General features: G+C 38.0%; 1 protein-coding gene across 4 annotated transcripts in view; it reads right to left on the reverse strand.

The window, feature by feature from the left end:
• GLRA2 (glycine receptor alpha 2) overlaps positions 1–14,131 on the reverse strand; it is a 122,726-nt gene that overhangs the window by 83,178 nt on the left and 25,417 nt on the right. For all 4 annotated transcript variants that reach the window (XM_072353977.1, XM_072353995.1, XM_072354003.1 and 1 more), the window contains one exon: positions 11,701–11,924. In XM_072353977.1, coding sequence (XP_072210078.1) covers positions 11,701–11,924 — 224 coding nt within the window. The remainder of the gene's footprint in view (positions 1–11,700; positions 11,925–14,131) is intronic.

Consider the following 14,131-nt stretch of genomic DNA (forward strand, 5'->3'; position numbering starts at 1 on the left):
GATTTTCTAAAAGACTGCAAAATATATAATCATCTTCTGAAGAAGATAGGACCTATACACCACTTAGATTTTACCAACCATCAGTTGTGGACTGTACACTCACCCTGTTTCCTCTCCCCTTCATTCCTTTCTCCTCCCCGGAACCTTCAAGAAATCTGAGGGTTTGACTATATACATGGGCAGGAGTATCTTATCTGTTAGTTTAGTATGAAACTCACGAGTTATCAAGTGCTTTCACACCTCTTGGGGAAGATGTGACCTATTTCCCCTACTGGCTAGATGGATATGTCAGTTATTCATCTGGAGATGAGCTGAGGAAATGAACATTAAGCTGTTTCACACAATGGCCTACAACTTTTTCTCCCTAAGCAACAATGTCTTTCAGAAAGTGTAAATGATTCTCTGCTTACCCTCACAATTGGAAAATAACTTCTATTTGATGACTGTTGAGGCTAGTGCAAGTGATCATGCTCTTTTACCTTGTTCTTCAACTCAGCAGAGTAGTCAATCATAGCATCTTTGTAATCCCTTTTACCAGGATTAAAACAAGTATTGAACTTAGCACTTTTTGCCTGGTATTATTTGTAAACCTACTGATTTTCAGAAAGATTACTACAAGCTAAATGTTCAGCTACTGGAGTCTCAAGTAGCTCAAATGAAGCCCGTGGTGGTGGGTCAGTTTGTAGCAATTGACCTTTATATAGCAAAAACATGATTCAGCAAGTTTTTTCTACCAAATCCATTGCCATGTCACTACTTGAACATTTACTATAATAGGGAAATAGGATCAGAAATGGTTAGGCAGATACAGCTACCCACACTGCCTATAACAATGTCATTGACAGAAAATATTAAAAAATAAAATTAAATTAAAAAATAAATAAATAAATGTATCACACTTACTTGGCAAATTCAAGAGGAGCCCCTGGAGATTTGGTACAAAGTGCAATTTTAACTGGCAATTACATTGATGAATACTGTAATCATTAATACATCAGAAGAAACTGTTATACAACAATTATTTTTCAGCACCCCGCTATCAAGGCAGCTGAGATGTACAAACAACATGTTTTGTAACTATCCCCTGCTACTCAGGCTTGGGTTACACAGGTAGCTCAGGAGGAGAGCTCTGGGGCTTAACAGAGTAGACAGGAACCAGAAGAAAGGTGCAGAGCTCAGGATCCCTCTGTGCACAACAGGCACAGTGCTAGGGACAGCAGGACACCCTGCAGGCAAAGCCAAGTGACTCTCTGCCTTCCCTCATCCATCCCACTGTCAAGGAAGAATTGAGCCCTGGAATTTGAACAGAACAAAATGCAAAAGCAGAGCCAGAAAGCAGATAGTGAAAAATTAGTCAGCACTGTCACAAAATAATAATAAAAAAGAAACTACTACAGAATTATACTGTAGCAGAGGCAGGGCTGTAACTCAAATACTCTAGGGACCTACTTTCTGAGGTTTCTTTCATATGCTAGGTCTGTCTTTCTGAGAAGCATCTCTTGATTCCTACAATGACTTCAAGGTACAAAGGGCACTGCTGGTATTACTTCACTCAGCGTTTTACTCAAGGTCCCCTCTTTCATCTCTGCATTTCACCAGAACATCCTGAGAAACTGTTCAGACCTGGGCCTCTCTCTTCCCACCCCAGCTCAGCATTTTTCAATTCCAGCCATCTCAGAAAGATACCTTATCAGCATTGTTCAAAGATCCGTGTTTCCTACTTATGCAAGCAAGGGAACAGTAGTTTTGAAAGTCGTGGTTTATGTTACTGTAGAAGACAGAACAATGCATCCTGTGGGAAAAGTTAAATAGCCTGACAGCACGTTATTCATTAAAAATGCCCATGTTGATGATCTTTAACACCTGAATGCTTTGTTTTGCAGTGTCAATATTTTCTACAGAAAGAAACAGGCTGGCCCTCACACCGGCCAGCAGCAGAGTTCAGCATATGAACACTACAGATGCACCAAGAGTAACAGTAGCCAGTCATCATCAACTGAGGAAAAGTCAGAGAGGGTGATGCACATACACGCAGCCAAGGGAGTATAGAGGTGTTCATATGCACTGCAACAAAGTTCAGCAGCACTCTGTGCTCACTTCATTCCTATTCATCCTTCTCCCTTGTCTTACCCTTTCTCTGATTCCAGGACACACTTCACCCACCCCACCTACTCCTGCCTGTTTACCCCACATCTCTCCTTTTCTGTATTCATCTGTTTAAAAAAAAAAAAAAACAAAACAAAACAAAAAACAAAAAACAAAAAACAAAAACAAAAAAACAAAAACAAAAACAAAAAAAACCAAACAAAAAAAAAAAAAAAAAAAAAGCCTCTTTCCTCTGTGTCCTTATTGTTGCAACTTATCCCCTTCCCCTTCCCCTTGCCCTGTTTTTATCCCAGTTCTGCCACATCCCCTGCCACCTCTCTTTGGACTACTAAGACATGGAGTCAGTCCATGTTTTGACACGTAATCTCCAAAGTAGCACCATCAGTAGAGATTCCTCAGGGATGAATTCCTTTCATACCAACAAATAAATAAATAAGATAAATCAATAGTTTTCCAATATTTGTGAGCAGATTATTCTCAACATCATCCCCAAGCTCTTCATCTTACAGTTTTTGAATACTAATGCTTATCACCATGATATTGAATATCTGTAGCTCCAGCCACAGGTATTCCTTCTTTATAAACCCCAAATGCTAGAAAAAAACAATGACACTTCAGAATGTTATGTATATAAGCATCTTGTGAATGGTCAGAAATACAAAACTGAAGTAAAGAACTGCCAGTACTGGGTTAGACCCTTGGGGAACTGGGTTTACATGTTACGTAATTCAATATTTACTTTTACTTTTATAGAAATGTAAGAAAATATCTCACTTGAGCTACAATTGCCTGATCCACAGCAAACATTAAGCTGTACTCCAACGCACTTCATGCTTACAAGCAGCTAACAGCTGGTGTGCCGTGACTCCCCCAGAACCTCACTTGATCTAGGCGACAGCTCTCCCCCAGGAAAAAGGCCTTGATCCCACAAGAGAATCTGGATCTCCCAGCACCAGGTGTCTGACAAGAAGGGAAATGACATCTTCATGAACAAAACCTGCAAGTGTGGCATTTTGTGAGCAGGCTATGGAACACCAGCTGCCTCAGAACATTTTTCCTAATGAGAAAATACAGGGGTTAGACTCCAGAATTACAGAGGTACTGCTGGAAATTTAAATACTGATGGAGATCAGGACAGTAGTCTTTTCTGTCTCCTAAAAAAAAAAAAAAGCACAATTGGCTCCTCACAAACATGAAAAGCAGCAAAAGCCTCACCATGAGTGGGCATGATATAAAAAATAACTCTGCTTCTATTCTCATTCCTTCATTCTTTCAGGTGACACACATCCACAGCTTAGTTAGTGGGACAGGAGATGCAACAAACAACATCTTTTCTTCTTCTTTTTTTTTTTTAATCAGATTAGATTTTTGATTCTTACAACTGTTGAAATAACATAAAAATATTGCCTAGGCACAAGCAGGCAAAGTTCCCCATTAACTGGCAGGGGAGATGGAGTTGCACAGCAACCATGACAGCATTGCATGACACGGGAGCAAATGCCATTCAGACTAGTGGCACTGAAATAAGCAGGAGAATGTAAAATCTCTTTATATCCTTCCCATCCCCCTCTCCTGGGGATCTTCATCTGTGCCTGAAAGGAAAGCGCACACACTGTTCATACATCAGAAAGCCAAAAAAATAAATCCCAGTGACATTCCTCTTTTAAAGGGCTTTTCATTTTGTAGTCCATCTCATTATTTTTTCAGAGACCTGACTCATCATTTTGAATGTCAATTCTGGTAATTTTCACAGTCTACAGGCTTTGTCCTGTTAAACGGAACAGTCAAACTGTCTGCTTTTTTCCTTATTTTTGAGGAGCCCTGGAATCCCTCTCTAATGTTTGTCATGTTCTGTGGCTTCATTTCTGTCAGATGGGAACAGGCTGAAGTTGAGCTAGGAGGAGATGTGGAGCCTTGGCTGCTCCTGTAAAAAGAGATGCAGGCTGGAGTAACACGTACTGCTGTTTAGGATCATGTAGTCTCTCCCTCCAGTGCTTTGCTTTGTGCACTGCTTAAAATGGGAGCTGGCATAAAACAGAGTGGTGGATTTTCATTATGGACATCCCACTTCTCATTGTAATGCCAGCATTGTCTGTAGGTACGCAATGCCAGCACATGAGTTGCCAGCAAATGATTTCCCAATTTTTGTTCAAGCAAATCTGAGGAATTAAATTCAAGTATGGTTTTGTGTAACAGCTAAATTCTGAAATCCATTAAAAATACAGTTTAATCTTCCCTTTCCCTCTGTTATTTTCTATATTAATTTTCCTGCAGTGTGTGTTTAGTACAACATCCCTTTCCCTCAGGCATGTTGACATCCCTGTTCAAGTCATATATTGTAATGCAATTGGCAGAAGACCTCCATTTCTGTGAGCATATTCCAGGAAAATAGGCTTTTTTATGCCATTCAATTAGAAATGGCTTCTAAACCTACATTTTTTCTGTCAAATATTTAACTGCTCTAATATACATTACAGGTAAATGGTCACCAGCAGTCAAAGACATCATCGTTACCCATGAGGAGAGCAGGTACCCAGATGTGTGGCTTGCTATCTAATCCCATTGGACCCAGAAGCAATCCCTGCCAATTATTTTTTTTTAATACTGTCAGCCAAGAACAACTTTATGCGTACAAATTGCGCTCCAACAGCATTTCCCACTTTTTTAGCTTAGAAAAATAAAGCCTTTTCTTTGTGTATTTGTGCCCTGTGCATTTGAGATGCAAGAATATAGGGCTATAGAAAGGACATCTTGGACCATCAAATCTGATAATCTGTTAACACATGTCGTCATTTCATCTAATTCCTTTCAAAACCAGTCAAGGCAAGGTATGTGAGGAGAGGCTGAGGAACACCACGGAGCTGTGTCAGGGAAGGGGCAGCTGGGGGTCAGGGAAAGTGTCTCCACAAGAGGATAGTGGGCATGGAACTGTCTGCACAGGGCTGTGGGCACGGCCCCAACCTGTTGCAGCCCAAGGAGCATTTAAACTTAAGCGTTCCCATGTGGAGCAAGGGGTTGGACTCAACCTGTGTGGGTCCCTTCCAACTTGGGATATTGTGTTCTATGATTGTTTAATGATATATAGTTCCTCTCTATGCCCACCACTATTTCTGTTGGAATATTGTTTGGGAATTCAAAGTACTGATGACTGGGAATAATATAACTTCCAATTTAAATTTCCCTAGGACCAGTGTAGAGCTATTTGTTGAAGCCAGTTGTCCTGGCAGCATCTCCTTTAGTTTAAGCAGATATTCTGTTGTGTTTGTATTTACTTCACACCCAGTGTTTTTGTATGTCATCTAGGGACATGCACAGTATTAGAGGAATTAGTGAGGCAGTGCATGTTCAAGTATAATGTTCATATCCCTACATTGCTTTAAATGTCTGATGAAGTGAAAATGCAACTAATTTTGCGTCATTAAAATGTAAATTATTCTTTCCTTAAGCAAGATGATCAATGGGGTTTTGACAATAGCTATGCTAGTTGCATAACAATATACCTGCATTAGGCTTTATTATTTATTTAGGAGGTTTTATTACTTGTTATGCAAAACAAGTACTTTAGGCAAAACAGAAAAGTAAAGGTATTGGAAAAACAGAGCTAGTTCCTCAGTATGGATTTGTATGTAGGCTGTGAGGAAATGAGAGACAAGAATGGGTGAGGAAAGGGCATAGTCAAGAAGCCGTTGGGAAACCATCCCAAAGGATGAGAAGCGCATTAAGTTAAAAGACCACAAACCGAAGGGATGTGGTGGTGGAACAGAGGCAGGAGAAAGGGCAAGATGAGAAAGGATGGGTGAATAGTAGGTGGATAGTAATAATTCAAGGACTTAGAATTCAACTGTAATAAGAATAGCTGCTTTTCCCATAAAAGGTTGCATTATTTTAGCCTCTGAAACCATTGTTATTATTGTAATCATGCCCATGGGAAGACAAATTTGTCAAACTCACTGTATTCACATAGCATGCAATTACAATTTGGGAAGTCACTATGTCTCAGTGTGCAGTTTAGTAAAGTCTAGTGATACTAGCGCTATTTATACAAAGTCTGTAAGGCCTCTGCCTCTAACACATTATAGCAGCCAAATCCAAAGCTTCTTTATTTTTGTGCTCTATTCCAGTTAGTATTTCAGCATTGCTTATTACTAAAATCATTTTTATATATATAGGTTACTCCAAAAGTAATGCCTTTTATTTATTTCCATGGAAATTACAACAGCTGAAAAGAGTACAGTAACACTGTTTGATAGAGCAAATTCTCAGATAGAAAACACCATTTTTCAACATAGTCACCACCATGAGCATCATCAACAGTGATAAACAGGAGCCTGAATGCTGTGCTTGTAACAGCCTGAACCAGAGGAGGTGACTCACTGTTGCTGTCATCACAGCTGAAATACACCACACACTTCTCACTGTGCTCACATCCACTGGTTAGTCTCTATAAACATTCAGAAAGTGTTAATGAATGTCAGTGGGTGCCATTTTTACTTCATGGAGAAGTCTGATCGCCCCTCAGTTGCCACCTGTCATATGGCAACAAAATGTACCAGGATGCTGGCGGGAAGATTCAACCTTTACTGCCATAACACCAACTTCTGCCTCCAACATTGTGAGTCAACATAATGAAACAGAAGGCATTAGTTTTGGAGCAGCCCTTTTATTTTCTTGAGTGTGGAAAAGTCATTTTAATGCATATGAAGATTCTTTTTTTGCTTTTAGAAGATTAGGGAAATGAGCATGGACTCGTTTTGCCATTGGTATGGTAAATAATGTTCTATGAAAATGTTCCTGTGCTGATTAAGATTCAGTTCCAAAGGAAAAGCCCTGCTTTTGTCAGTGCTATTTTGATAGGAGTTGAGGAAATAAAATGAATGTGAGCTAGGAGAGGGGCTCTTACCTAGCAAGCAGGCATATCAATCATAGTAACAGTCTCTCTTCACCCTCTCTGCTAATCTGTCACATGGAAAGACAATGCTGATAGTAAAGTCCAAATCCTCTTAAATCCCAACACTAGATTGCAATAAAACTGTAGTCATCAAAGTTAAGCACAGGGTGTGTGCAGAAATGTGGAACATAACATTTTATAACACTCTGTTAGACTAGACTGTGTCATCCTATTGTTGATTTGCACACAATGTCATTAGGTGTAAATGCAGATGCTTTATTGGGTAGCTGATATGGGTTACACTCTGAAATTATCGTAGATGATCCTTTCCTGAATTTACTGTAACAAGGCAAAAAAATTTTTAGTATCACTAAAAATCAAATATATGATCATGTATATGTATATTTTTTTCAGGAATATTATGGAATTTCTTTCCCATAAATAGTCTACGGTGAAGAGAAAAACTGTGTTAAGTTTCAAATTTGCTTTTGCATTTCATAGAATCATAGAATCATCAAGATTGGAAAAGATCTCCTAGATCATCTAGTCCAGCTGTTCACCTACCACCAATATTACCTGACTAAACTATGTACCCAAGTACAACATCTAAACATTTCTTGAACATCTCCATGGACAGTGACTCCATCACCTCCCTGGGCAGCCTGTTCCAGTGCTTCACCACTCTTTCTGCGAAGAAGTTTTTCCTAATATCCAACTTGAACATTCCAAAGGAGAAGGGATGTTCCATCCCATAGAGATAAGAGAACGGCTTGACAAAGAAGACTAGAAAGCACAGGACTTTTACTCGGAAAAGCTGAACTATACAAGTGCAATATATTATTTCTCATTATTTACATGAGGAGAATGGAGACGATAACTTTTAATATAACCTAAGGTGGTGATTAGAGTAATGAGCATCCAAGGAGATTAGACACAGTGTTCTGTCAGTTGGGTCTACTGCCCCTGAACAAAGATTCTATTTTGGTAACTGGAGTAACGTGGCACAAGAGATGGTATTGCAAGTAAATCTGCTGTTTTCAGGCAGGAGAGCCATGGACCAGTGCTACAGTAGAATTATACTGCCTTCTGCATCGAGATCATATGACTAAGATGCACTGAAAATATTAAAAGGAGAGGGAAGCAATTAATGTATAACAGAAAAAAAAAAAAAAAAAAAAAAAAACCACCTTCCACTTTCCATCACTTTGCTAAAATAAGCTTTTCAGCAGATGCTCTGGCAGCCTGAAGTGAGTTTGTGGGAATCAGGTACACAAATGTGTGGCTCGAAGAGAAGGCAAAGCCTCCTGTGAGGTTCTTTATCATTTTGCTGGTGTCCCAGCTGCCCACAGTGGGACAGGGAAGATTTAATCCTTGCCCCTGGAACATAAAATCAGTTCAACAGCATACACAGTACAAAACCCAGGTGTCACACAGAATATGAGTGTCAGGAATAGGACTGTCAGTATCACCACACAGCACTGCCATTCTTTCCAAGCTTTTTGTCCTTCTACAAAATCCAGCCCATGCAGAGATCATTCAAGGGTTGTGAGCTCAGAGAGATGAGTCACAGGCATCTGGAGGGTGACACTGTGTGGGCTGAGATTTAGTCTCGTTGTTTTTCAGCATACAATATATACACAACATAAGCCAATTATATTGAACACTGCTATAATGAACCCCTCTTGTTGAGTGCTCTCTGCAGAGAGCTTTAAAGCAAAAACTGTAGTTATTTAACAGAGCTGTGCAACTCAAAGAGTGCCACTGAGACTGAAGTTGACTGAAGTTGTTTGCTGAATGTAACTTTACTGTAACTGCTGACTTCTAAAATACATGCACCTCTAAGAGCTGTTGTCACCTCACTAGGGACAATAGTGAATATCTGTGATATTGAGCGATGCTGAGTTCCCTCCCAAAGGTTTTCGGCTGCTCTGCAGTACACAAGTAGACTAGTCTTCTCTAAAGAAATGGGCTGCGTGACATTTAGCTTCCAGGACTACAGCAAAATGTCATTCTCCACCTTAAAACTTCAAATGTTCTTCAATATAATGAAGATTTTATTGTGATTTTTGTGATATTTGTGATTTTTATTGGGCCTATATCACTATAGCTCCATAATCTTTCATTTTCCTTATATTCCTCATTTCCAAGTATTGTAAGCACAGAAGCTCTTCTCCATACCAATCTTGCTTCAGGCTTTATATAGCATATATACCATGATATCTGAAATTAAAACAAATACCAAAGTAGTCATCTGAGCATGCATAAAATACCTAAAAATAGCCTTAGAATACTAAACTTACTTATATGATTCATAGGTGAGTACATCAGCCACTCTGGCTTTATTTCCCATAACAACTCCCAGAGAATAGATTTAGTAGACTGCAAGCATGAGCATGATAGCTATCTACTGTATGGAAAAAAGTGACAGAAATCTATGGCACCTCTACCATCACCAATGGATGCGAGATGGATAATACCTTACTAAAAGAAGGGCAAACAGACTTTTGCTTATAGTGGGGTGACATGAATGACATGCGCTAGTGGGCATGGCAGTGATGGGTTGAAAGTTGGACTAGATGATCTTAGTGGTCTTTTCCAACCTCAGTGATTCTATGACTCTACAAAACAATTCCAAGAGCAATGTGTTGTGGTGGGACTAACAAGGGCCTAGACCCTCTGTGATCCTGCAATACACACAAGCACACACATCCTACACCAAATGTCCCTTTTCAGTAAAATAAGGATATTGTTCAGTCCAAATTCTTTTTGGAAAGGGCAGGATTTGCTTCTCAGGGCATTTAGCATAAGCCACACATGCCTCTAACAGAGCGTATTTCCAGATGCTGCTGATGTTCTTGTCCTTGCTTTTATTAAATTTGAATATATGACAAAACAGACCACAGTACTACTTCCCAGATGTGTTTTACAAGCATTTTAAACATTTGGAGCATGCTAAATGCTAAAAGTTAAATACCATTATGTCAGGGTAGGTCTGGTTGGTGTGTGAGTGAAAATGGCAACATTTTACCATTCTCAGTGCACTGAAACAAATCACTAAAATATTATTTGTTTCAGCATAGCACAACTAACAGAAATTGACAAATAGTACATACAGAAGAAGTTTTTCTAATTACTTCTAACTTCAAAGTTGAGTACTGGAGAAAGTTTTCTTCACTGTAAAACATGATTCAAAATTATATGCCATGTTAGAGGCATCAGGTAAGACTGCTTTTCTTAGTCCTTCACTGGAATACTGCTTACTCTACTTCATATAAATTTGTATTTTAGAGTGGGAATTTTACAAATGTGGTATGACAGCTTGAAATATTACTTTTCCTGCATGAACAAATGTCAGGGAAATTATCCATTTGCATTCAGAGCAGCATTCAACTGCACTGTTGCCTCCAATAAGATGCTGTCCGATGTCATTCAAACAAACAGTTGCATTCATTTCTTTCTCAGAGTGAAACACGAAATATTTGTAAGTGACAGCATATTTATCACTTTGCTAGTGCTAGTCTCACTCTTCTGTACTACCATTTTTCTCAGACTGTTCAGGTATGTTAATTTGAAACTTTGCTCAGTAAATACTTATGTTCCATGCTGGTTAATCCATACAAACATAGTTAAGCTCTTATCAAAGAATTTCCAAAGGAATCAAGTAAATGGAGGAAATGTTATGTTACTGTTTATTAATTTAGCATCCTAGAGAACTCAGTTGTCCTTAACCTGGATCAATAATAATTCCTCAGAGAAAAATTCAGGTCACAAACAGAATGTCTGGTCAGAAATTGCGGTCTTCTGAGATGGTTTCCGTACTAGTGAGTAAATTCAGTAAACAGGTCCATTAAACAGATACTACCATGTTTACTTTTCACCTTGCAGGTAACTGACTGTGGAGCATCTTAGGAAAACACAGAGCACAATATCCTCTTTCTAAACTATTGCAATAATGCAATGTTTTTCACCTTGGCTTTTTATAGTAAATTAACAGTACACGGTAAGCTGAATGTTAAATACTACACATTTGCTGTTCTTGATGCCTTTGCAATGCAATTGATTCTCTACATATGTCCCATTTTATCAGATATAATCCAATCATATTTTGTCAAACTGTGTTTATCCATTCAGCCTAAATCCAGCCACATGACACACACTTCAGTGCACTTAGTATTTTAAAAGAAGCTTTCCATAATTCCAATTATTTTTATCTGTGAATAGATACATCCAATTACCTTGAGACTCGTGTGTCAAATTTGTTGTGTTTCAAGCCTATTTTTACTTCAGGTTTTCAGTACTTCAAAAAGTATTACTTCAAATAACTTTCCCCTTTACTTCTGAATTGCCATTCGCAAACTATGGAAGAGTTGATTTTTTTTCTTTGTAAGAGGAGTGACTTGAGCTAATAATGATGATGGGAATTCCTGAGGCATACCAGAAAAGTAGTAGACAACCTTAAGTTTCCAGCAAGGCTAGAAAGTACCGCTGTGCCACTTACTATCTTGTGAGAACTAAAAGCTTAGCAAAGGAATGTAGGCAAATTTTCTTTCTATCCTGCTGTGATTAAATCTCATTTAGGTTGTACACATGGAGCAATAAAAAATTAAATATGCAAATTATATTCTCCAAGACCAGCTACATCCAGAAATAGAGAGTAAGAGGAAGCAATGGGATGAAGAGCAGAAAAATAAAGTTAACTGCTTTACCTGATACTGTACAACACTTTTCCGGTCTTAGAAATCCTTAGCAGCTTATTGTCTGTTGTGACATCATGGAAGTTTGCTCCCTTTTCATTGGCAAAGAATAGATCTGGTTTCCAGATAGAGTCCAGCATGGAGGGATCCAAATCCAGGGAATCATCAGGATATTCACTGTAAGCCAGGCGTGAATCATTCCACTGCTGTCTCAAAAAAATGTTCACTCTGTAGTCCTACAGAAATGCCATGTAAAAAGGTTATTAAGCCACTTAGAAAAACTAGGAGCCCACTTTACTTTTCTTTATGCTCTTAGACTTATTTCAGCATTACAACAAAGATTTATGCTAACCTTTGGATGCAAAAGTTGTCATTTGAAAATAAAGCAGTCTAAATGTCGTACTGAACCAAACATGACTGGTACATTTTCCAAATTAAAATTACTTCAGTTATGAAGAAAATATCAACTGCAACCTCCAATGTTAAATATAACCCCCTTTCTAATACTACGGATTATCCCAGTGGTATTTAGAAAGTTAAAAAGCACTGTGGTTAGCTACATACAATTTTAACAAATTTGTTATAAAACTGCTAATTTAAATAAATTATTTCCAATACGCAAATCAATTATTCCTAATGTACTCATGAATAGCTGCTAATTTCAGTGAAGCCAGATTTGTACAGAAGAAATCAAATCAGCACTTCCTATTTACTGTCTGCATCCTTTTTCCATCTACCATATGCTTTTCTCTGTATGCTTTTTCATTCACTCCTCCCTCCCTGAATCCCCTTAAAAATGTTCTAATTGCTTTCTTCTGTTCAGTGGTCTGTTAGTCACAACTGGGAAGACAGCAATTATATAAAGGTTCATTTAGAACCAGAATTTACACCATGTCGAGAACTGGCTATTAAAAGGGTGTATGAAAAGAGCTTTTAGGGTCTAATCCAGAATCCAGTGGAGGGAATGGAAAACTGCTAGTGCCCATTCTCCTCATCCTGTCAGCAAGTAAGAGAATAATCTCTCCTATCTTTCTTTGCAACTGTAGCATATGTTTACCTTAAATTACCACAGTTAGATATTCTATGAATACTCTCTTAAAAATGCACCTACTATTACTCTAAAGAGAAAATATTTAATAATATTTGTTTATTATTTGTTTATTATTATTGTTTATTATTTGATTATATTACCTGAAAAATTACATTAGTGAATACTTCTGCCATCTGTACAAAACTTAGGATTTGTTCAAGGGTACCTGCAGTACATTTAAATGGTAAAACTGTGGTTTTGACTTGGAAAATGTATGAGTCCGCATGGGTTTAGATAGGCCACTGAACTTTATAGTGTAAAGAATTTATCACCCTTGAAATGTAAACAAATATTCTCACTCTGATTAGAGTTGTGGAATGAGCCCCACCAGGCCTTAGCATTCCCACCATTCTGCTGGTAGATTCATGATGAAGTGTGCTGCTGCCCAGGCAAAATATTTCTAACATATAAACTAACACAGTTTTTGAGACCTATGGGATGGTGTTTTCCAGTTTCACTAGTAATGTGTATCTCTTGCTTTCTTTATTATTTCTGTTTTGCTGTTGGGTAGATGTGAATCAAAACATCTAATCAGTACAAGACAGAACAGACAGCAGCTTAAGAATGGCAGACTTTTTAAAGATCTTGCAAAAGCTTGTAACTATTTTTCACAAGCCACTGCACTCTTTATGATGGAGTTGTTTCATAACAGTTATCAATCAAGTTATTACTCGCCATACTGAGTTTATAAAATATCATCAGATCTTGAAAGAATGCACCAACCCTGAGCATATTTCCCTTTGTTTCCTGATCTTATAAACTGTCTTACAAGTCTGTATAAGACAGTCTTAGTTATGAAGACAGAAGAACTTTTGATTGTCTCTCTACTTAAAAGAAGGCAAGAGGTGTTATCAGTGAATGAAGTAACACTATATAATCACTCGAACTAGGTGTGTAGCACTCTGGTGTTTTGTTTTGTTTTGTTTTGTTTTTTAATATGGAACAAGATATGTAACAGAATCCATAGAAAGCGGAGGTATTTCTTCACCCATGACACAGAAATCATAAATCAGTCAGTCAGCGAAGTGCTAAGAAATATCTAAAAATAAATATTCCTTTACGAACTCCTGCAGCTGGTGATTTAGCAAACAAAAGTGAATCTGGAAAACCCTTATTCATAGAAGGGCTTACATATGATGATATATATTATACCAAAAGCATAAATAATGCCAATAGGATTATATAAGCTTCTCCAATATATACCTTCATAAATATATTAGAGCCATCACATTGATACACTTTTAAAAGTTTTTCACTACAGACTTTGCTGTTAGAAACAAAGCAGCACTGCAACCTTTGTTTCTCTCTGATTGGCTTCACTATCTATAAATACATGTTTACTTATGTTTATAT

The sequence above is a fragment of the Excalfactoria chinensis genome, chromosome 1 (assembly GCF_039878825.1).
Source record: "Excalfactoria chinensis isolate bCotChi1 chromosome 1, bCotChi1.hap2, whole genome shotgun sequence".
NCBI lineage: Eukaryota > Metazoa > Chordata > Aves > Galliformes > Phasianidae > Excalfactoria > Excalfactoria chinensis.